This window comes from Bufo bufo, chromosome 6, assembly GCF_905171765.1.
Source record: "Bufo bufo chromosome 6, aBufBuf1.1, whole genome shotgun sequence".
NCBI classification, from domain to species: Eukaryota; Metazoa; Chordata; class Amphibia; order Anura; family Bufonidae; genus Bufo; species Bufo bufo.
Genome location: NC_053394.1, coordinates 132,362,834 through 132,385,489, shown reverse-complemented (window position 1 = coordinate 132,385,489; position 22,656 = coordinate 132,362,834). Strand labels below are relative to the sequence as shown.

Here is a 22,656-nt window from a genome sequence, read left to right as displayed (position 1 = left end):
GACATACCTGATCAGTTCTTTTCCGGTATAGAGCCCCTGTGACGGAACTCTATGCCGGAAAAGAACAACGCAAGTGTGAAAGTAGCCTAAGAAAACCTGCTGCATCCTGCAAGAGAACTGCAACCCATTGCTAACCACTGGTCCACCATGTAGAAGGAATCATTCTATTATACATTACATTGTATCACTTCATTCTGCTCCATCAGCGTGTGTCCGAGCCTGAGTATTGTTTTTTCTATAGGTTGTGAAAATTAAAAATATAAATCTGGAAAAAGTTATGGAACGAGATATTAAAACCTCAGAAGACGGAGTGGCTGCTAGGGAAATTCATTAAGAAGTAAAGTGCAACTGCAGTAAGTATTATAGGAAAAAGAAAACAAGATGAGACAAGGTCTGTGCCCCAGCGAAAATATGTGCCCCAAAGTTCTGGTGATCCAGTGTCCAGGGTGCCATGAATTTTTTTATTTATTATCATATTCTGCCATTTAATCATTCACATCAACCTTTGTTCCTGGTGGTACCAACAGTGAGGGAAACTTGAAAAACCTACCCAAGCCCAGATACTCATCTCGCCTCATGGCAGATGCGGCCCTGCATCCACACATTTCACACTGTCATCTACACTGCACGCACCATAATGCCCACTTCATTGCCACGCACACACCTCAAACTGGCTGCTCCAGTGTCATTTACACTGAACCCACACTGCGCCAACCACACACTGATAGCTTCTCTCAATAATCAAGAGACTTGACCAAAGTTTTTAAATATTTTTATTATTTGAAAAATAGGATTTAGTCCGCAGCGACACAATAAAGAACAATAGTGTAAATAAGGAAGGTTAGGACCTATCAGACAGGATCGTCCTCATCACTCCAGTCTGCTGGGGCGTCTGTCCCAAAATACCGATCCCCAAAATTACCTGCACAGAAAGAAAAATGTTCCTGGTAAATGCTGCTCGAACCTGCATACCAGCAAAATGGAAGTCTTCCCCCCCCCGCAATCTGTGGATCTTTGAGTCATCCGGAGAATGGAGGAACTGACAGCTCTCTTGAAAAATACTCACAAGGCCTTCATTACTTCCTGGACCCCGTGGTTTGTGTTCCAAGACACCCCAGAGTATCGGACCTAGAGGAGACTCCCTCCACTTTTTTTTAGGTATTCTCTCTGTTGATCAAACTTTCTGCATCCTTCCTCCCCACCTCCCCTACTGTTTCTGTCTGTCCCCCACCCAAGTTTCCAGCTGTTGCATGTTTCACCCCTGTCCATAGTATATTTATGTGGTGAAGTGAAGACCTCTCATGCTCTGCCAAATAAGAAATACCATGTTGCATTCACTTGCTTATTTGCGGTTTATTTTGACATATGTAGACTAGTCATACCTTGCTGAAAAAGATACAATGTACTGTATATGTTTTTTCAAGGGACCTCTCAGCATTCAAATTTGTTACCCACCATCATGACTGAGAGGTGAGACTATTGTATCTGTCTTTTCTAATTTTCTTAAATAAAGAAAAAAAAATTATAATAATATTTTTTTTTATTTGGTCTTGTGCTAAGGAGACGGGACGTTAGATAGAAATTATACTTTGCTTGTTAGGGCCCTATCTTTTGGGACTCCCATGATCCTGACAATGGGGGTGTCTGTACCGGTAGAGAAGGGACTGTCTACTATACACAGCCATGAACTTAATGTTACACAACTATCATGCCTGCAGTCGGCATTAACATCCTCCATCTTGGTGTGGGGGAAGGGAACTGCTCTGGGCACCTGGTGGGTATGTGCCATTTTTTGGCATCCCTAGAGACCTCATGATCTACATTATAGAATGTAAAATATATAAAAATATGATATTGATGACAACATTAGCAGAAAACCTCAAATGTTCAGCAGGACGTACCAATCCCAGGGATGATCCGAAACATGTTGTTGACTTTCTTGTCCACCGCTGTGGTTAGGATACGTACATTGGGGAAAGCATAAGCCACAGAGTGCACTCCCAGTTCCGCCATAAGCAGAGACAGCAGGAAGATCTTGTCCTCTGGAACCTCGTGGTCCTGTGAGGAAGAAAAAAAGACCTGAGATGGCAAATCACTGGATTATAACAGGTAACCCCTAAACATTCCTAGTTACTTACCAGTAGTACACGAACTGCCATCATGGCTGCAGCCCCAGTGGACACTGTACAATCCATCAGAATAACGTGGTCCTCACTAATATCCTTTGGGAGTCTGAGATAATGCAGCTGAGAGGAAAAAGTCCAAGATGGATGAAATCAACAACACAATCAAATCAACAACCATGACAGTTCTCCTACCCTACCTGTAGTAATATAGTAGGTATATTCTATTCATGAGGGTAGTATTATAGCAGTTATAATCTTGTATATAGGGGCAGTATTATAGTAATTATATTCTTGTATATAGGGGACATTATAGCAGTTATATTCTTGTATATAAGGGCAGTATTATAGTAGTTATATTTGTGTACATAGGGCAGTATTACAGTAATTATATTCTTCTACATAGTAGTAGTATTATAGTAGTTATATTCTTGTACATATCAGTATTAGTATTATGGTAGTTATATTAATGTACATAGGGAACAGTATTATAGTAGTCATATTCTTGTACATAGGGAACAGTAGTATAGTAGTTATATTCTTGTACAATGAGGCAGTATTATAGTAGCTATATTCTTGTACAATGAGGCAGTATTATAGTATTGAAGAGAAAAACTTGTGGCACTCTCTTGCAGGTACGCTACTGGAAGTCGGGTTCCCACCCCGTTATATCAAGAAGAATATAACTCCAGTTTATGCGATATGTTAAGTTTCATTTAATCAGAAATGCGGTAAATCATATACGTGTGATGTTTTGGCCACAATTCGGCCTTTATCAGACTGGTAACCGCTATAGGGACTGCTCAGATGACGAGCGTAGTTCCGGTACATGCAGACACAAATCTGCCAATGGTAATAATAAGGCCTGTTATTATTACCATTGACAGATTTGTGTCTGCATGTACCGGAACTACGCCCGTCATCTGAGCAGTCCCTATAGCGGTACCAGTGTGATGAAGGCCGAATTGTGTCCGAAACGTCACATGTTATATGATTTACCGCATTTCTGATTAAATGAAACCTAACATATCGCATAAAACTGGAGTTTATATTATTCTTGCAGTATTATAGTAGTTATATTATTGTACATAGGGAACAGTATTATAGTAGTCATATTCTTGTACATAGGGGCAGTATTATAGTAGTTATATTCTTGTACATAGGGAACAGTATTATAGTAGTTACAGTCAGGTCCATAAATATTGGGACATCGACACAATTCTAACATTTTTGGCTCTATACACCACCACAATGGATTTGAAATGAAACTAACTAGATGTGCTTTAACTGCAGACTTAATTTGAGGGTATTTACATCCAAATCAGGTGAACGGTGTAGGAATTTGCATATGTGCCTCCCACTTGTTAAGGGACCAAAAGTAATGGAACATTTGGCTTCTCAGCTGTTCCATGGCCAGTTGTGTTATTCCCTCATTATCCCAATTACAATGAGCAGATAAAAGGTCCAGAGTTCATTTCAAGTCTGCTATTTGCATTTGGAATCTGTTGCTGTCAACTCTCAAGATGAGATCCAAAGAGCTGTCACTATCAGTGAAGCAAGCCATCATTAGGCTGAAAAAACACAACAAACCCATCAGAGAGATAGCAAAAACATTAGGCGTGGCCAAAACAACTGTTTGGAACATTCGTAAAAAGAAGGAACGCACCGGTGAGCTCAGCAACACCAAAAGACCCGGAAGACCACGGAAAACAACTGTGGTGGATGACCGAAGAATTCTTTCCCTGGTGAAGAAAACACCCTTCACAACAGTTGGCCAGATCAAGAACACTCTCCAGGAGGTAGGTGTATGTGTGTCAAAGTCAACAATCAAGAGAAGACTTCACCAGAGTGAATACAGAGGGTTCACCACAAGATGTAAACCATTGGTGAGCCTCAAAAACAGGAAGGCCAGATTAGAGTTTGCCAAACGCCATCTGAAAAAGGCTTCACAGTTGTGGAACAACATCCTATGGACAGATGAGACCAAGATCAACTTGTACCAGAGTGATGGGAAGAGAAGAGTATGGAGAAGGAAAGGAACTGCTCATGATCCTAAGCATACCACCTCATCAGTGAAGTATGGTGGTGGTAGTGTCATGGCGTGGGCATGTATGGCTGCCAATGGAACTGGTTCTCTTGTATTTATTGATGATGTGACTGCTGACAAAAGCAGCAGGATGAATTCTGAAGTGTTTCAGGCAATATTATCTGCTCATATTCAGCCAAATGCTTCAGAACTCATTGGACAGCGCTTCACAGTGCAGATGGACAATGACCCAAAGCATACTGCAAAAGCAACCAAAGAGTTTTTTAAGGGAAAGAAGTGAAATGTTATGCAATGGCCAAGTCAATCACCTGAGCTGAATCCGATTGAGCATGCATTTTACTTGCTGTAGACAAAATTGAAGGGAAAATACCCAAGAACAAGCAGGAACTGAAGACAGTTGCAGTAGAGGCCTGGCAGAGCATCACCAGGGATGAAACACAGCGTCTGGTGATGTCTATGCGTTCCAGACTTCAGGCTGTAATTGACTGCAAAGGATTTGCAACCAAGTATTAAAAAGTGAAAGTTTGATTTATGATTATTATTCTGTCCCATTACTTTTGGTTCCTTAACAAGTAGGAGGCACATATGCAAACTGTTGTAATTCCTACACTGTTCACCTGATTTGGATGTAAATACCCTCAAATTAAAGCTGACAGTCTGCAGTTAAAGCACATCTTGTTCATTTAATTTCAAATCAATTGTGGTGGTGTATAGAGCCAAAAATGTTAGAATTGTGTCGATATCCCAATATTTATGGACCTGACTGTATATTCTTGTACATAGGATGCAGTATTATAGTAGTTCTTGTGCATAGCAGCAGCATAATAAGTTACATTCTTGTACATAGGGGTAGTATTATAGAAATTATATTCTTGTACATAAGAGCAGTACTATAATAGTTACTGTCCATAGGAGCTTAGTTCTTGAATGCTTTTACATAGGGGACAATAGTATAATATTCCTGCACATAGAGGGCAGATTTATAGTATTTATATTCTTGTACATAGAGGGCAGTATCACACTATCTATATTCTTGTATACAGGGCAGCATTATAGTAGTTACATTCTTATCCATAGGGGACAGTAGTATATAGGTATATTCAATACCAATTTAATTTTTTCTTTCTGCTCACTTGATCTTCTCATACAGCTGGTTCCCTCTTTTTCTATATCTTAGCAGATCTCCTATCTTGACTACGGCAGCGCTGGCACAACAGCATAGGAGGTCAGGGAAGACTAGCCCCTATCAAATAAGATAAGCTATAGATAACCAACAGATTGGTCCTTTAGGAGAGCATCAAATAATAATCTCTGAACTCCATATTTTTCCTAATCTTGTTCAATCTTAATATAAAATCTTTCTCTTTTTTTCTACCAGTGGTCCCATGAAATCTCACCTCTGGCTCCCCAGTGCTAGGATTAGTCTGGATGAGAATGGTTCCAATCCTTACGTCCTTACATACAGCTCTCAGTGCAGGTTCCATTGTCTCTCCAGCTCTCAATATAGAAACTCCAGTTATCTAGACCAGAAATGATATAACTCAGGCAGAAATAATGTGTATACCACAGCTGGATTTTGTATATATAGATATGACAAAGTCTGAAGGATCTGAATGGTGAATGACAGCCACAAGTACCATAAAGCAAAAGGCAAATGTTGTTCCTTTGTAACGTGGAAAGGTACCCTGTAATTTTGGTTCGGCAATGGTTTATCACTGCCAAGCTGACACATAATATCATGGCAGGCCGTACTGAAACAAATCATTTTACAGTTTCCCCCGAGAAACCATTAGCCTCATTACACACCCGTTTGCCATCATACGTCCGTCCATAGTAGTCATGTCCTTGTGGGGTTTGCACAGTGCAGCTCTATGGAAAAGGTAACAAGTAGAAAAGTTACAAGAGAAAAATCTTGTATTTAGAGTGGCCCAGGGTTGATCATGCTGATTAAAAAGATACATTTCTTTACTCTTTACCTGTTAGCGCTAGTGATATAAGTGGATTTTATCCTTATGTCAATTAGCATTTGGAAAACCAAGGGGTGGGCAGTACAGCTTCGAGCACCACTACGGTAACACCCGGTTCTCAGAACACTCTCCCCGACAGTTGATTGACAGGGCAAGACATCTTGTCCTGCCCTGTCTTCTGCGCCTGACGTGTGGCTCACCAAATCAGCTCCTGCGCTATAGATCTGCTGCTGCTTGCCGTGCAGAGCAGATCCATAGTTTGCAAACGCCGATGACGTCATTGAACCCAGAAGTGGAGGCTGCACTGCACCTAGGCCACGTGACCAATGGTCCCGACATAACTGGCCTAAAGTAAGCAGCAAGAATGCTGTGATGCTCACAGTAGCGTTGGGTTTTCTCAAACTGTTGTTTGGCAGGTTCCCAGGTGTCGGACCCCCACCGTTCAGATGCTAATGACCTATCCATAGGATATGTCATCAGTTACAAAGAGTTGAATGTCATATGTGATTTAATTTTACAAATTTTATTTTACGGATTCTCCAATGTTCACTCACCCTGAATGGAAGAAAGGAAAGTGCATGTTCTATCAGAAGTCTCATGAGGCGGCGAGAATAGAAAATGAATTCATCCCGACTTGTCTCCTTGTTCCTAATTGGTGTAAGACACTAAAATGTTAGGGTTTGTATAGCAACAGTCTAGTTAGTGAGATACATGTATTTTCTAATCTACCCTTAGTATTTTAATAGAGAGTATGTTCTGGATGGGAGTCCTCCATCATTACAGAAACACGCCCAAAAATTGCCTCCTGGAAGAACAGGAGTACTGTGCTGCAGACACTGATGTGTCGCTTACCTTATAATTGTGTGCATGACGCTTACTTGAGGTGTTTCCTTTAAGACGCAAAGTGTCCTTGGCAGTGGCTGTGACTGATGGGCAGAGGCCAAGGCCGCCCTAGGGTCAAAGGAAGAGACATTAGTAAGAAAAGGGACATATGACAGACTACCAGTACATGCCATGTGTGTTAGTGCCAAGCCTACCATCCACCAGTGCCAAGCAAGCCACTCCCAATACAGTAGTAGGCAACACGCTCCACAAGACATGCACAGCCACTTTATAGAATAAGTCACTACTACCCTGTGTAGTCTCACAGTCCTACACGGTTACTGGTCTACAGACAGCTTGAGTATTAATATAGTCTTCTGGATGCCCTCTCGTATCCTCCATTCTCAGAGCAATAAAAAATTAGGGTGAGGATTTTGCCTGGGATCCAGAATTTACAGAAATTCATGTTTCTGTAGCCTTTACATGCTCTTCCCACCTTACATGGCACTTGAATGGCTTATATGACAGGGCAGGATGACATGTCTAGCAGCACTGCACCTATGATGCCACCAGAGTACCCACCATGGTTTGGATTTTTAGTGAAGCAATATGGTATTCACGGCATAAGTTTCCATGACCACTATTAAAAAGTGCTAAAAGTACTACTTTAACCCATTATCTGAACCTCTACTGAGTGACGTGGGCAGTAGACATCTACACGCAACTAAAGGCATCTATAGAGTTAATGCTCCAAACAAAATATAACACACATATAAGTGTAGGGTCAACTTTGGAGAGTATGTTACAATTTTCCATCTAACGTGGATGCCTATAAACCACTATGGGGATGATACATCTGGATCTGCATGCAGCCAGGGAGATCTTGATATGTCAAGAGCTGAACTAGAGACCAGCATATTGCGACTGGGATAGGAAATGAGCACCAACATTGCAATGTGGTTTCTACACAATTAGACTTTCTCATGGAAGTGCTAATCCAGTGGTCAGGGGAATTCTTTACAAAGGTTGTCTCAGAATAAGACATATGAATGTCATAGATGGAGTGCCCTGCTTGGATCCCCACCCAACGAGCCAGAACAGAAAGTGGTCTGTAAGACTGGATCCTGCTCTTGTGAAACTGGCTTGTTTATGCCATACATTGACTGCCATGTAATGCTACCTTTTAGCTACAAGGGAAAAGTATAGCCAGACGTGGCTTCCTCATTTGATAGCATCTGATCACTGAAGGTAAGGCTGGTTTTCCCACGTTGATGGTTTTGGATGCAGTTTTTGAAGCATAAACCAAATTTTACATGCTGTAGGAAGGCGCAAGGGTCCATCGTTGATGGAAGGTATGTGTCACCGAGGTTCCTGGCCTCGGTGAAGTAAGAGCTGGTATTTTCAGGTGTCAGCGGCAGCTAATGCTAATTGACACTTTGCTATTTTAGTATGGCTGTATAGCTGATCCGGGACGGCTCTTACTGGGAGTAGCCAAAGTGATGGGTGGATGACTACTCCCCACATTCCAGGCCAGGTCTTGACTGGCTTATAAATAACCCAGCCAGCAGTGTCAGCTGTGAGTGGATTACTCCTCTCTGACAGTGGAGCTCTGTCAGTCTCTGTGTTACGGCCTGGATTAAGGCCTGCTACCTTGTTGGTGTGAAAGCAGGTGGATTCGGCTTTGTCCAAGGACTTCTTCTTTGCCGCATGGTGTGAACGAACACCAGAATCACAAGGTGACTGTTTTCCTTGAAGCTCATTTTTTTGTTTTGTCATTTACTTAGGCCTCATGCAAATGACCATTGTTTGGCTCCGCATCCGAGCCGCTGTTTTGGCGGCTCGGATGCGGACCCATTCACTTCAATGGGGCCGCAAAAGATGCGGACAGCACTCCGTGTGCTGTCCGCATCTGTGGCTCCGTTCCGCGGCCCCACTAAAAAAATATAACATGTCCTATTCTTGTCTGCACTTTGCGGACTTCCGTTTTTTGCGGATCCGTGGTTTGCGGACCGCAAAAAACGGAAAGGTCGTGTGCATGAGGCCTTAATGTGTGAATAAACACTGAACTGTTTAATTCAAAGACTTTGGTGTTTGGCCTCTATACTGCGTCTGCTAACCTGCCTACCAGAGCGAATCCCCACAATTGGTAGAGGATGCGGGCATTGCAGTGAGGCTGGCGTGAAGGCCGAAATATTTTTGTTTTTCCGGGCACGGTTGTATGTCTTACATCAAACAAGCGAGATAACAACCCGTGTCCTACGACAAAGTGAAGGCCCTCGTGGAGGCTGTCGTGAAGGCCCTGCAACAGCGGGAGGCCAATAAGCAACAGCAGGAAACAAACCAGCTGCTGTTACAACATGTGATGGCTTTACAAGCAGCAGGAGCATCCCCGAGCGTCAACACGATGCCTGAAAAAGCGGTCCGTGCGGCGATCCCCAAGATGAATCCCGCAGACGTCGTCGAGACCTATCTGGTGATCTTCGAGAAGATGGCTGTGAGAGAGAAGCTTTCCTGGGAGCAATGGGCTGAGGTCATCGCTCCGTTCCTGGCGTCCGGACCCCAGCAGGTGTATTTTGACTTATCGGATGAGCAAGCGGCTGATTACCCGACAGTAAAGGGTGAGATCCTGGCGAGATTGAGGGTAAATGTATTAGTGCGGGCCCAGCGGGTGCATCAGTGGGAGTTTAACCCGGCTGAGCCCGTGAGGCCCCAGTATTATACCCTATTACACCTGTTGCAAAAATGGCTGCAACCTGACGTGCTGAGCCCCACTGCTATGTTGGACCGTCTGTTGGCTGATGTATTCTGAAGGGCTTTGCCGTACACCCTCCAGCACTGGATCAGCCAGGTGTCTCCTGGTAATGCCCTTGAGATGGTGGACCTGGTGGAACGCTATGAGTCTACCAGGAATTTGGGAGGGGGGCAGCCAAACCACTGCTATCTCCATCCCAGACCCAGAGACCTGTGCCAACCAAGCCCGCGGTGTACCCCCGTAGATCCGGCACCGATAGTATGCTGGCAGTGTCAGGAGCCTAGCCACGTAAGGGCCGACTATCCCCATCAGGGTGAACCCATGGAGACTATGGATATCGCAACTCGTTGTACGCCAGGAAGCTGTGTGCATCAGGACAATAACCACCTGTGCCAGGTAGAAGTGGGAGACACTCTGGCAGTGGCTTTGTTGGACTCAGGGAGTCTGGTGTCCCTGGTAAGAGCTACCCTGGTGTGGCCCGACGAGTATACTGGCCGAGAAATCGGGGTCGTGTGCATACATGGAGATTTAACGGACTATCCGAGACACCACCCTGGTGTCTCTATCCACGGGAGGCGGCAAATGGACCCACGAGGTGGCCGTTGCCACCACTTTACCTTATGAGCTAATAATAGGGAGAGACTTTCCGGCCCTGTGGCCGGCTGTGAGAATTGTTGATGCCCCTGAGTCAGGGCTAACTTCAGCAGAGTGGCCTAGCTTGGGCGGGAGGCCAGAACCCTGGGAACCCGAGGCCAAAGGGCCAGCGGTAGGGGTGACCGCCACTTCGGTGGAAGAGGGGGAGACAACCCCGCTGAGTGTGTTGGTAGGAGCCGTTGAGGACTTGCCGCTGGGTCCTGAATTGGCAGACCTCAATGTCTCCAGTGAAAATTTCGAAATCGTACAACACCGGGACGCAACCTTATCCCGGGCCTGGGAGAATGCTGTAATAATTGATGGTGAACCACAAAAACTTGGGGCCGAGTCGATGTTTCCCCGTTTTGTCGTTCAATAGGAAATGCTGTATCGGGTAAACCAACTACGGGGTGAGCGTATTGAACAGCTGGTGGTGCCCAAGGCGTATCGCAAGCGCGTATTGGAGCTTGCCCACCAACATGTTCTTGGGGGTCACTTGGGGTGGCAGAAAACATAGGACCGGATACTACAGTGGTTTTGTTCAGAGAGGTAGAAGAGTTTTGTAAGTCTTGCCCAACCTGCCAGATAAATAGCCCCCAGCCATATTTTCGGAGCCCCCTGGTGCCTCTCCCGATTATCGAGGTCCCATTCAAGCGAATCGCTATGGATCTCATAGGCCCAATACGGAAGTCCGCTAGAGGGCACCAACACATCTTGGTCGTACTCGACTACGCCACTTGGTACCCGGAGGCAGTGCCACTGCGACATACATCAGCCAAACTCATAGCTAAGGAGTTAATGGAGATGTTTTCCCAAGTGGGACTACCTAAAGAGGTTCTGACTGACCAAGGGACCCCTTTCCCCGTTCAAGGTCATGAGGGAACTCTGTAAGTTGCTCCACATAAAACAGCTACGGACGTCCGTGTATCATCCGCAAATGGATGGCCTGGTAGAGAGATTTAATCAAACATTAAAAAACATGCTAAAAATAGTAGTGTCTGCCCTATCTCATGTTCGCAGTGCGAGAGGTGCCCCAGGCCTCTACTGGGTTCTTGCCCTTCGAACTGCTATATGGCAGACACCCTCGCGGTCTGTTGGACATAGCCAAAGAAGCGTGGGAACAACAACCCACACCGCACCAAAGTGTTATTGAGTACGTCACCCAGATGCAAGGACGGATGGAGACAGTCTTGCCTCTGGTCAGGGAGCATATGAAGGCAGCGCAGTGAGCCCAGAGTAGGGTCTATAATCGGCAGGCTCGGGTCCGGAACTTTAACCCGGGTTATCGGGTTTTGGTTCTGGTACCAACCATAGACAGTAAGTTCCTAGCTAGGTGGCAGGGGCCGTATGAGGTACTCGAGAAAGTGGGAGAGGTAAATTACAAGGTAAACCAGAAGGGGAGGTGAAAGCCGGAGCAGGTGTACCATGTGAATTTACTAAAACCATGGAAAGATAGGGAGTCTTCTACTGAAGACAGCCCGCGGCCAGGTTTTGTAGGAGGAAAGGTTCAGGCTCCTCGGTCTGATACAAGAGAAGCAGTTGCCACAGTAAAAATTGCTGACAGCCTCTCCTTTAAACATGCTCAGGAAGCCAGGGAGTTCAGTAGTCGGAACATGGATGTGTTCTCGGAACTCCCTGGATGCACTTCCATAATCCGGCATCACATTGTCACTGAGCCTCAGGCAAAAGTCTGGTTAAAACCATACCAGGTACCCGAGACTCGGGGACAAGCCATCGCGGAGGAAGTGCAGCTAATGCTGCAACTAGACGTCATTGAGGAGTCCAAAATTGAATGGGCCAGTCTTAATATCCAAGCCGGATGGCACGTTACGGTTCTGTAACGATTTTTCGCAAGCTAAACGAAATTTCCAAGTTCGATGCGTATCCCATGCCCCGGGTAGATGAGCTTATCGAGAGGTTAGGACAAGCCCAATATTTTTCTGTTTTGGACCTCACGAAGGGGTACTGGCAGGTGCCCTTAACTGAGGCTGCCAAAGAGAAAACTGCCTTTGTCACCCTTGAGGGGCTGTATCAGTATAAAGTGCTACCCTTTGGTCTGCATGGTGCCCCTGCCACATTTCAACGACTTATGGACATTGTACTTTGTCCACATCGTCGGTATGCTTCGGCTTACCTGGACGATATTGTCATCCACAGTACCGACTGGAAAAGTCACCTACCCAAAGTTCAGGCTGTAGTGGACTCCCTTAGGAAGGCTGGACTGACCGTTAACCCAAAGAAATGCACGATAGGGTTAGAGGAGACTAAGTACCTGGGGTACGTCATTGGACGTGGAGTTATCAAACCCCAAGTGAATAAAATAGAGGTGATTCGGGAATTGGCCCCGACCTGTCACCACTAGGCAAGTAAAGTCGTTCCTGGGAATGGTGGGCTATTATATGAGGTTCATTCCCCATTTTGCCACTCCATTGACAGGGCTCTTGAAAGGACGGAAGTCCATGATGGTCCGCTGAAATGACCAGGCGGAAGAGGCTTTTTCCGCGTTGAAGTCGGTCCTGTGCGGGTCACCGGTTTTGGTGACGCCCGACTTCAAGATGGAGTTTGTGGTACAGACTGATGCCTCTGAAGTAGGCCTCGGAGCTGTACTCTCTCAGGAAATCAATGGGGAGGAACATCCCGTTGTTTTCCTGAGCCGCAAACTCACCCCAGCCAAAACTAGGTACAGAATAGTGGAGAGAGAGTGCCTGGCCATCAAATGGGCACTCGAGTCTCTCCGCTATTATCTGTTCGGGAGAAAGTTCTGTCTGGTGACCGACCACTCCCCTCTCAAGTGGATGAGCCAAGCCAAAGAGAGGAATGCTCGGGTCACCAGATGGTTCTTGTCATTACAGAACTTCAAGTTCTCAGTGGAACACAGGGCAGGCCGGAAACGCGGATGCCCTGTCCCGGGTACACTGTCTGGCAAGTGTTCACCACCTCAGGGTTGAACAAAGGGGGGAGGTATGTAGGAAGGCGCAAGGGTCCATCGTTGACGGAAGGTATGTGTCACTAAGGTTCCTGGCCTTGGTGAAGTAAGAGCCGGTATTTTCAGGTTTCAGCGGCGGCTAATGCTGATTGACACTTTGCTATTTTAATAGCTGTATAGCTGATCCGGGACGGCTCTTACTGGGAGTAGCCAAAGTGATGGGTGGGTGACTACTCCCCACGTTCCAGGCCAGGTCTTGACTGGCCTATAAAAAACCCAGCCAGCAGTGTCAGCTGTGAGTGGATTACTCCTCTTTGACAGTGGAGCTCTGGCAGTCTCTGTGTTGGGACCTGGGAGTTTGGGCCTGGATTAAGACCTGCTACCTTGTTGGTGTGAAATCAGGTGGATTCGGCTTTGTCCAAGGACTTCTTCTTTGCCGCATGGTGTGAACGAACACCAGAATCACAAGGTGACTGTTTTCCTTGAAGCAGACTTTTTGTTTTGTCATTTACTTAATTTGTGAATAAACACTGAACTGTTTTATTCAAAGATTTTGTTGTTGCCTCTATACTGCGTCCGCAAACCTGCCTACCAGAGCGAATCCCCACAATGCCTTCCAAAAACCTGAACATGGAAAACCAGCTTCAGAGAAGCTGGACCTGTAGCAATAAGTTGATCACCAGACAAGCTTCTGTTTAGAAAGTGGTTGCCTTCAAGAGAGGGTATGTTTATACGTGGCAGATACGTCACAGATTTTCGCGTAGCAAATCCATTGCAATGTACAGTAACAGCAAGGTAGATGAAACTCTCATCCACACACTGCAAAAAAAAATAGCAGCAGCGTAAATTGACCTGCAGTGCAGATTTGAAATCTGCAGCATGTCAGTTGTCATGCTGCAGATCTCCCCTGTGGATTTCAACTTTTGCAATGGAGAGGGTGAAATCCACAGCTATTTCCATAAAAAAAACTCAAGTAATACATGCATTTTGTTGCTGCAGATCCAAGGCAAAATCCACAGCTGTATTTTCCATCCCATGTGAATGTACCCTTAAAGGGAGCCTGTCAGCAGCGACCTCCTTATACATCCAAGGCCACTTGATCTGTGTCTCTGTTGTCGAGATCGCTCCTATTTTCTAAATATGGAAATTAGGAATTTGGTGCAGTGAGGGCGTCACAGCTTCATTCCTTTCTATAGCCAACCCTTCCCTTGCTGCTTTGATTGACACTACACTCAATGCTCCATTTGTTTGCATATCCATGCATGCGCAGTTCAATAGTTTTTGGTACTCACAGGCTGTACTGTGCAGATATGCGAACGGACAGCAGTACAAGGCCAGGAGAAATTATGTTGCTACTGTCTGGCCTCGGCAATCAAAGCAACAAAGGAGAAGCTGGCTACAGAATGGAGTGGAGCTTGGGTGCAACAAGTGACGCCTACATTGGTCCATTGGCAGAAGGAACAGAAAAAAAACAAGATCCTGTAAAAAAACTGATCCTGCTTCTTTTTATATTTTTCTGATGAATTAGAAGAAAGGAAAATCAAACAGTGATGTGAACTTGTTTTTAAATTCCAGAACCTATTTCCCTGACGAGCACTTTCAGTAGAGCCAAAGGGCTGGTAGCTGTCATTTCATTGAGCTATAATGTGCCTATGGCCAGGTTATGTGCCTCTCGCCCTAGTTTTCAGGTTGACATCTAACTTTGCAACTACTTTGCTTTAAGTATCTTATATGATCTTGAGTAGTGGCTTAGCTATAGGGGTTGCACAGGTACTTACTATACTTTGACTCTAATATAAACCAGGATTGTGTTGGCATCACTTTGCAAGATAGGAATACCTCTTTAACATGACATGTTAGGCCTCTTTCACATGTCCGTGTCAACATTCTTGGCAAGATGATCATTGGTTCATCCGTGTTTGGTCCGTGTGTCCGTTTTTTCCCTCCGTGTGTCATCTGTATTTCACGGACACTACTAGGCTGAAAATTGATTTCCCAAGCGTATTCTAGCAATGATACGTGAAAACCACAGATGAAACACGGATGCCATCTGTGTTGTGGCCGTGGTTTTTATGGACCCATAGACTATAATGAGCCTGAGTGATCAGTAATCACGGACATAAATAGGGCATGCTTCCGTGGTGTCCATGGAAACCCACTGATGGATATGTGAGTGGTCTGTGGAGATCAAGGACAACACACGTTCGTGATTCACTGATGTGTGAAAGAGCCCTTAGTAGCTCCGGGAATGCAAGCCACTTCTGGAGCAGCATCATGTTATTAAGCCATTCTGATCTAGAGCGCAGTTCACTGTGCAGAAGCTGGTTGCTACTTGGGATCAGTCCTTGCTCTGAGGTCAGACACAACCCAAACATATTAGGTCAATGCACTGTGGAATAGTTTCTAAAACTGCTGACTATACAGTGCCTCATGTGAAGACTAAGGGTCCATTCACATTGCAGATCCGCAAAATACGGACACCGGCCTACGGACAAGAATAGGACTTGTTCTATTTTTTTGGCGGAACAGATGCGGACCCATTTTGCGGACGTGTGAATGGACCCTAATCCTTCGACACCGCAGCAGTTCATGTGCTAAACAGACTCTGAACCAGCAGGGAGCTGCTGGGAGATGTGAAGTCAGAGCCAAGCATGGTTTTTTTTTAAGTTCTAGCTCAAGATCAGTGCAAGAAAAATAAAACAAAACATTTAGAAAATCACGCAACCCTATTTAGCTTTTGTCTAGATGTACACCAATGCTTAAAAGATGAAACTACACGTCATAGACTACATCTGTAAAAGCGAATCACATAAGGCGGACATGCTAGTGAGTTACGCAGGGATCAGATTACTGGAACGCACACAGGTAGACCAATGCAGGATGAGCACACAAGAGGTGTTAATGGAGGTGTAGCCACACACAGCATGAACACAGATCTCACATGTCCCAGCGGAGCTTCCTCTGCCCAGGATACACACAGGAATGAGGGAGGGGATGAGCAGAGAAGACGGGGGGGTCACACATAGGAGGGAAAAAGGAAAGCAATCGGCAGTAAGGGATGAAGTTTTGGATGAATCCATCATTACTGACTCACCATGTAATTAATATAATGTTTTCTGTAGAAAGCCATTATAGCTTTCCTAGACTTCAATGGAATGCTCTAAATGGTGGTTGGATGTTCACTACTGGTGTACGTTAGGTTATACAGCCTCCTAGAAGCACAGAGCACTACATTCCCCATCATGTACTGTAGCTGAATTTCACTACAAAATGCTGTAATCTCCCAGGGCTGTATGCTAATGCATCTAATCCTATCAAGTATCATACTGTCTGGTATCTAAGCCTACCATGTGTGATACCGTCTGCTGAGCTGTGCATCTAATCCTATCATGTATCATACTGTCTGGTATCTAAGCCTACCATGTGTGATACCGTCTGCTGAGCTGTGTATCTAATCCTATCATGTATCATACTGTCTGGTATCTAAGCCTACCATGTGTGATACTGCCTGCTGAGCTGTGCATCTAATCCTATCATGTATCATACTGTCTGGTATCTAAGCCTACCATATGTGATACTGTCTGCTGAGCTGTGCATCTAATCCTATCATGTATCATACTGTCTGGTATCTAAGCCTACCATGTGTGATACTGCCTGCTGAGCTGTGTATCTAATCATATCATGTATCATACTGTCTGGTATCTAAGCCTACCATGTGTGATACTGTCTGCTGAGCTGTGCATCTAATCCTATCATGTATCATACTGTCTGGTATCTAAGCCTACCATGTGTGATACTGTCTGCTGAGCTGTGCATCTAATCCTATCATGTATCATACTGTCTGGTATCTAAGCCTACCATGTGTGATACTGTCTGCTGAGCTGTGCATCTAATCCTATCATGTATCATACTGTCTGGTATCTAAGCCTACCATGTGTGATACCGTCTGCTGAGCTGTGCATCTAATCCTATCATGTATCATACTGTCTGGTATCTAAGCCTACCATGTGTGATACTGCCTGCTGAGCTGGTTTATCAGGATACTATCGCAGACAGAGCACTACTTTCCCCATCATGTAGGTTCATAAAGCACCTGCTTGTACAATGCTGCTCATCAGAGGATTTGATCTTTATCTGAATATCAAAAAGTCTTAAAATAGCAGCGGGAGGTGCAGTGTCCACGAGTGAGGCCTCGCTGATCGAGTTGACAGGAAGCTTCCTGTGTTATCTGCAGGGGAGGACGATAAGAGGAAGGAGTGTGGGCAGCTTCCTGCTCTCACCACGCAGTCTGACCAAAAGTGGAAAAATACCCCTTCACCCCCCCACCTGAGACCACTGTGAAGCCACATGAGACATGGGAGGGGTAAAGAGGAGACATACATTCTGCTGGGGAGGACAGGCGCTAATGTGAAAGACACATCACACCAGGTGGTTGGGTAGACTGCTACAAAAGTATAAACTTCCTACAAGGGCTTATCTCCCCAACAAACACTTTGGTTTCTTGGCGTTCTTCACCGTCAGTGTATGTTAAGAAAGGTCTAATTAGTAACACAGGCTCAGACGGCAGGATGCCAAGCTGCTTCACGTCCCCCTTTCTCTGCTGGCAGCACAGTGCCAGTCGGGCTAAAGCTTGGGTCTCAAAAAGCACCTCATATTTCTGAGCAGCCAATGAAAACATTTCCATTTTCATACATGCTATTATCGCGGTATGTTGCTACATAAAGTAAATCTGATTTTGTTCCATGATTTAATATTTTTCTGTATTAGGTTAAAGAGGTTTTCCAAGACTTTTCTACTGATGACCTACCTTCCTGGGACCCCCACCAATCAGCTGTTGAGAAGACACTGAAGCTTGCAGTAGCGCCACGGCCTTCTCTTGGTTCACCAAGCACAGTGCCGTACACTGTACAGCGACTGTGCTCGGTATAGCAGCTCAGCCCATCCACTTCAATAGGGCTGAGCAGCGACTAGGCCACGTGACTGATGAACGTAAGGCCACATGGCCTAGGCAAAGCTTTGAGAAGGTAGCGGCACTACTGCGAGCGCCTGTGCCTTCTCAAACAGCTATTTGGTGGAGGGCCCGGTGTCAGACCTCCACCAATCACATACTGATGACCTATCCTCTGGATAGGTCATCAGTTAAAATATGTCAGAAAACCCCTTTAATTCTAGTGAATATATAAATACCTGCAGTGACATTATAAATGTTATAGTTGTGGTATATTCCATTACCACACCTCACCCTGTTATCATGGGACCTATCACAAGTGGTATAAGGTATATTGATAGCCTGATTCTCAGAATGAGATATCTTTCCACAGGAAGCGCTGACCGACACTGACAGAGCTGCAACCAGCAAACATCTGTGGGTCTCTTACCTGACACTGATCTCCCTCTGCAGCAATAGAACAGACATACAGACAGGGTAAAGAGGACACAGATAGACAGACACAAAGAACGACTACTGGGAGCCCAAATGATTCTCTGCAGGGCACCCCTCTTTCACTGGCAGCATGCAGTACAGAGGAGATTTCCGAGTAACTTGGTACACCCATCCATATCAGATCTCCAATAGGCTGAATGGAAGTACTGTATACAGTGCATTAGGGAAGTCTTTACACCCTTTCACTTTTTTCACATTTTGTTATGTGGCCTTGCGCTAAAATAAAAAATAATTCAAGTTTTCCCCATCAATCTGCACTCAATACCCCACAATGACAAAAATGCTTGCAAATTTATTAAAAAGGAAAAACACATTGACATAAGTATTCAGACCATTCGCTATCACACTTGAAATTTAGCTCTGGGGGCCTCCCATTCCTCCTGTTCATCAGTGAGATGTTTCTACACCTTGATTGAAGTCAACCTGTAGTAAATTGAGTTGATTGGCATCATTTGGAAAAACGCAGCCCATTCTATATAACAGGGATGGCCAACCTGAGGCTCTCCAGCTGTTGCAAAACTACAACTCCCAACATGCCCAGACTGCCTACAGCTAGCAGCCTACAGCAGGGCATGGTGGGAGTTGTAGTTTTACAACAGCTGGAGAGCCACAGGTTGGCCATGCCTGCTATATAAGGTCTCACAGCTGACAATGCATATCAGAGCAAATAAACTGCCTGTAGAACTCTTAGACAGGATTATGTGGAGGCACAGATCTGGAGAAGTGTAAAAAAAAATGTATGCTGCACTGAAAGTTCTCAAGAGCACAGTGGCCTCGATCAGGCCCGGACTGGCCCACCGGGGAGGCAGGGGATTTCTTGGTGGGCCCCCAGTCTCCTGTGTTCGAGATAAGATGGAGGAGTAATTATTTCTCCTTTCTCAGGAGAGATAATTATTATAACCACTAGGTAGCACTATCGCACAGTGATGCAGCCTCCTACTGGTGTACATTGTACAGGAGGCCCCGCAGTATCTTCTAGACTTCTGGGGCTGCTGGCTGTGAAGGAGGAGAGAAAGTGTCTACCTCCTTCTGCCCTCCCTGCTGTCAGAAAACTGTGGCTGCTGGAGAGAAGGACTCCTTTGTGGTGCGGGGCTGATTTCTCAGGTGTGTGACAGTAGTGAGCTGTAAGAGACTGTAAGGGGGAAATAGGGGATTTGTTTTAGGTGCACCCCCCAAAAGTGCCCCAGCTCCAGATGCCCCCCCCCCCAATGCCCCCACTTTAAATGCACCACTAATATTGCCTCTTCTCCAGTTACCCCAGCTCCAGGATCCCCACTATTACCCTGCATCAGGTGACCCTAATGTCTCTGCTTCAGTTATGACCCTCTGTTTGTTGCGCCTCTAGTGCCTTTGCTTGGGCTTTATTAAAGGTTGTGATCTGCAAAGGGGGTTGGACTTATGCCCGAAAAATTCTGCACAGTGCGTCATATTCTCCAGTATTGACACATATGGTTTACATGGCGGCAGTGATGATATTCCGTATTTACAGGCATCACTGCTGCCATGTAAAGAGATACTGGTGGTGGAGTGGTGGAGGAATTAAAGGCGTTGTGCAGGTTTTCAAGTTATCCTCTCCACACCATAGGGCGTAACTATATGAATAGTGGGGTCCGATTCTGCAACCCCCACTGATCCCAGGAACGGGTCCTGTTCCCCCTTTTTATGGTGTGACAGTCTACACATACGCCCTGCTGCTCCATTCATTCTCTTTGGGACCACTGGAATTAGCCAGCGCTGTATTCCGCCATCTTCGGCGACCCAATAAAGAATGGATGGAGAGGCCGGGCATATTGGCTCCAGCGTTCAGACCCCCATGGATCACTTAGTTATCCCCGATGTAATGCCGACAATAATAGGACATGTTCTATCATTTTGCATAACGGCCATGCGGACATACAAACACGGAATGCACATGGAGTCATTTCCGTTTTTTTGCAGCCCCATTGAAATGAATGGTTTCACATACAGGCCACAAAAAAATAAAATAAAAATGGTACGGACACGGAAAAAGAATAACTTTGTGTGCAGGAGCCCTAAGGTGGCCCCCACAATCAGTTACACCGGTGAGCCCTAGGTACCCTAGTCCGACATAATTCTAAAATGCCCCACCAAACAAAGCAATCGGGGGAGAAAGGCCTCGGTAACAGTTGACCAAGAACCCAAAGGTCACTCTGCCTGAGCTACAAAGATCCTGTGTGCAGATGGGAGAAACTTCCAGAAGGTCAACAATCACTGCAGCCCTCCACCAGTCTGGGCTTTAGAGCAGAGTGGCCAGAAAGAAACTTCTTCTCAGTGAAAAACACATGAAAGTTTGGAAAAAAACTAAAGAACTCTCAGACTGTGAGAAACAAGATTCTCTGATCTGATAAAACCAAGACTGAACTTTTTGGAACTCAATTCTAAGCCTCATGACTGTAGGAGACCAGGCACTGCTCATGATCTGCCCAATACCATCCCTACAGTAAAGCATGGTGGTGGCAGTATCATGCTGTGGGGCATGGGAATATTGGGAACTTAAACGTGGCCCTGGAAAGCAAGGAAGAAGTGGACCCATGTTGTGGGTAGAGCCAAACTAGAAGAAGGAGTGGCCAAGCCAAGCAGGTGGGATCAGCAAACCATTAGGTATGGTCATAATACTGGCTGGTGGGCCAATACAAACAATGAGCCTTTTTACTAAGCAGGTCTAATAAGCAAGGCATTGCACTGGTAGGCAGGGACAAAGCAGTAGAACTGTAAGTAATGCAAACACGCCAGGAGGTCAAAACACTAGTGGATGGAAAACACGCATCAGTTATGTGGACAACCGATCAGAAAAAACTGAAAATACTTAGCTCATTAAAGGGGTTGTGCAGCCTGTTTATATTGATGACCTACCCGCAGGATAGGTCATCAATATCTGATCGGCAGGGGTCCGAAACTCAGCAACCCCACCGATCAGCTGTTTGAAGGGTAGGCGGAAGTCCATGCAAGCTTTGCTTCCTCTTCAATACATTACGCATCATCTCCTTTGCAGGGGTGGATTGGTATTACAAGTACTTGCTCCATTACACTGCACTTCTGAGACGAGCAGTGTAATGAAGAGGAAGCAATGCTTGCATGCATGTGAAGGCTTAATTTTTAAGAGATGACTTGTTTTCATTGGTATCATTTTGGGGTACATACTATTTTTTATTTTTTGAGCGCTGTGACAGGACTTGGAACCTTCAGAATGCCTGAGGCTGCCAAAGCAATTGAATAGCCCCGACTAATTCATTGCAGGAATTAGTTGCATATATTCTGTACATATAGAAATAGAGTGAGGGATAAAAATGTGTTTATCGAAATTTACTTTGTTCCATTACATTTTTGTACTGAACACAATGTGCTCTGCTCAGTTATCTTCAATACAGAAGGTTTTAGGTTCCAGACCTTTTACAGGGGTATCCCCAAATACTGTCGGAATGTCTGAACAGTGTTGGGAATAACCCTAGAGATGACGCTATACATGGAAATATCAATATATATATATATATATAGAGAGTAAGCATGGGACTCCCAGAGCAGTGACTCTGTATATGGAGATAGTCATACATGGAGTCAGGCAGGGGCTCCTGCTTTGGGGGTGCTTTTCCATGGCGACTGGTCATGGTTGAGGGAAAGCTGAATGGAGTCAAGTAAATAGATTTTCTTAATGAAAACCTGATCCAGAGCGCTCTGAACCTCAGACTGGGCTGAAAGTTCACTTTCCAACAAGACAAAGGCCCTAAGCCACAGGCAAGACAACTCAGGAGTGGCTTAGGGACAAATCTCTGAATTTCCTTGAGTGTCCCAGCCAGAGTTCTGACTTGAACCCTATTGAACATCTCTGGACAGACTTGAAAATAGCAGTCCACAGATGGCTCCCATCCAACCAGACAGAGCTTGAGAGGATATACAAAGAGGAATGGCAGAAAATCCCCAAATC

The 22,656-nt window shown here is 45.3% G+C and overlaps 1 protein-coding gene across 5 annotated transcripts in view; it reads right to left on the bottom strand.

The window, feature by feature from the left end:
• Positions 1-756: 756 nt before the first annotated feature.
• The window catches only part of UCKL1 (uridine-cytidine kinase 1 like 1), a 63,322-nt gene continuing 41,422 nt past the window's right edge, over positions 757-22,656 (bottom strand). For all 5 annotated transcript variants that reach the window (XM_040438170.1, XM_040438167.1, XM_040438168.1 and 2 more), the window contains exons 8-15: positions 16,212-16,231; positions 6,990-7,088; positions 6,692-6,785; positions 5,977-6,039; positions 5,568-5,690; positions 2,139-2,246; positions 1,902-2,058; positions 757-922 (exon numbers count right to left, since the gene is read on the bottom strand). In XM_040438170.1, the coding sequence (XP_040294104.1) occupies positions 852-922; positions 1,902-2,058; positions 2,139-2,246; positions 5,568-5,690; positions 5,977-6,039; positions 6,692-6,785; positions 6,990-7,088; positions 16,212-16,231 (735 nt within the window). In that variant the 3' untranslated portion in view covers positions 757-851. The remainder of the gene's footprint in view (positions 923-1,901; positions 2,059-2,138; positions 2,247-5,567; positions 5,691-5,976; positions 6,040-6,691; positions 6,786-6,989; positions 7,089-16,211; positions 16,232-22,656) is intronic.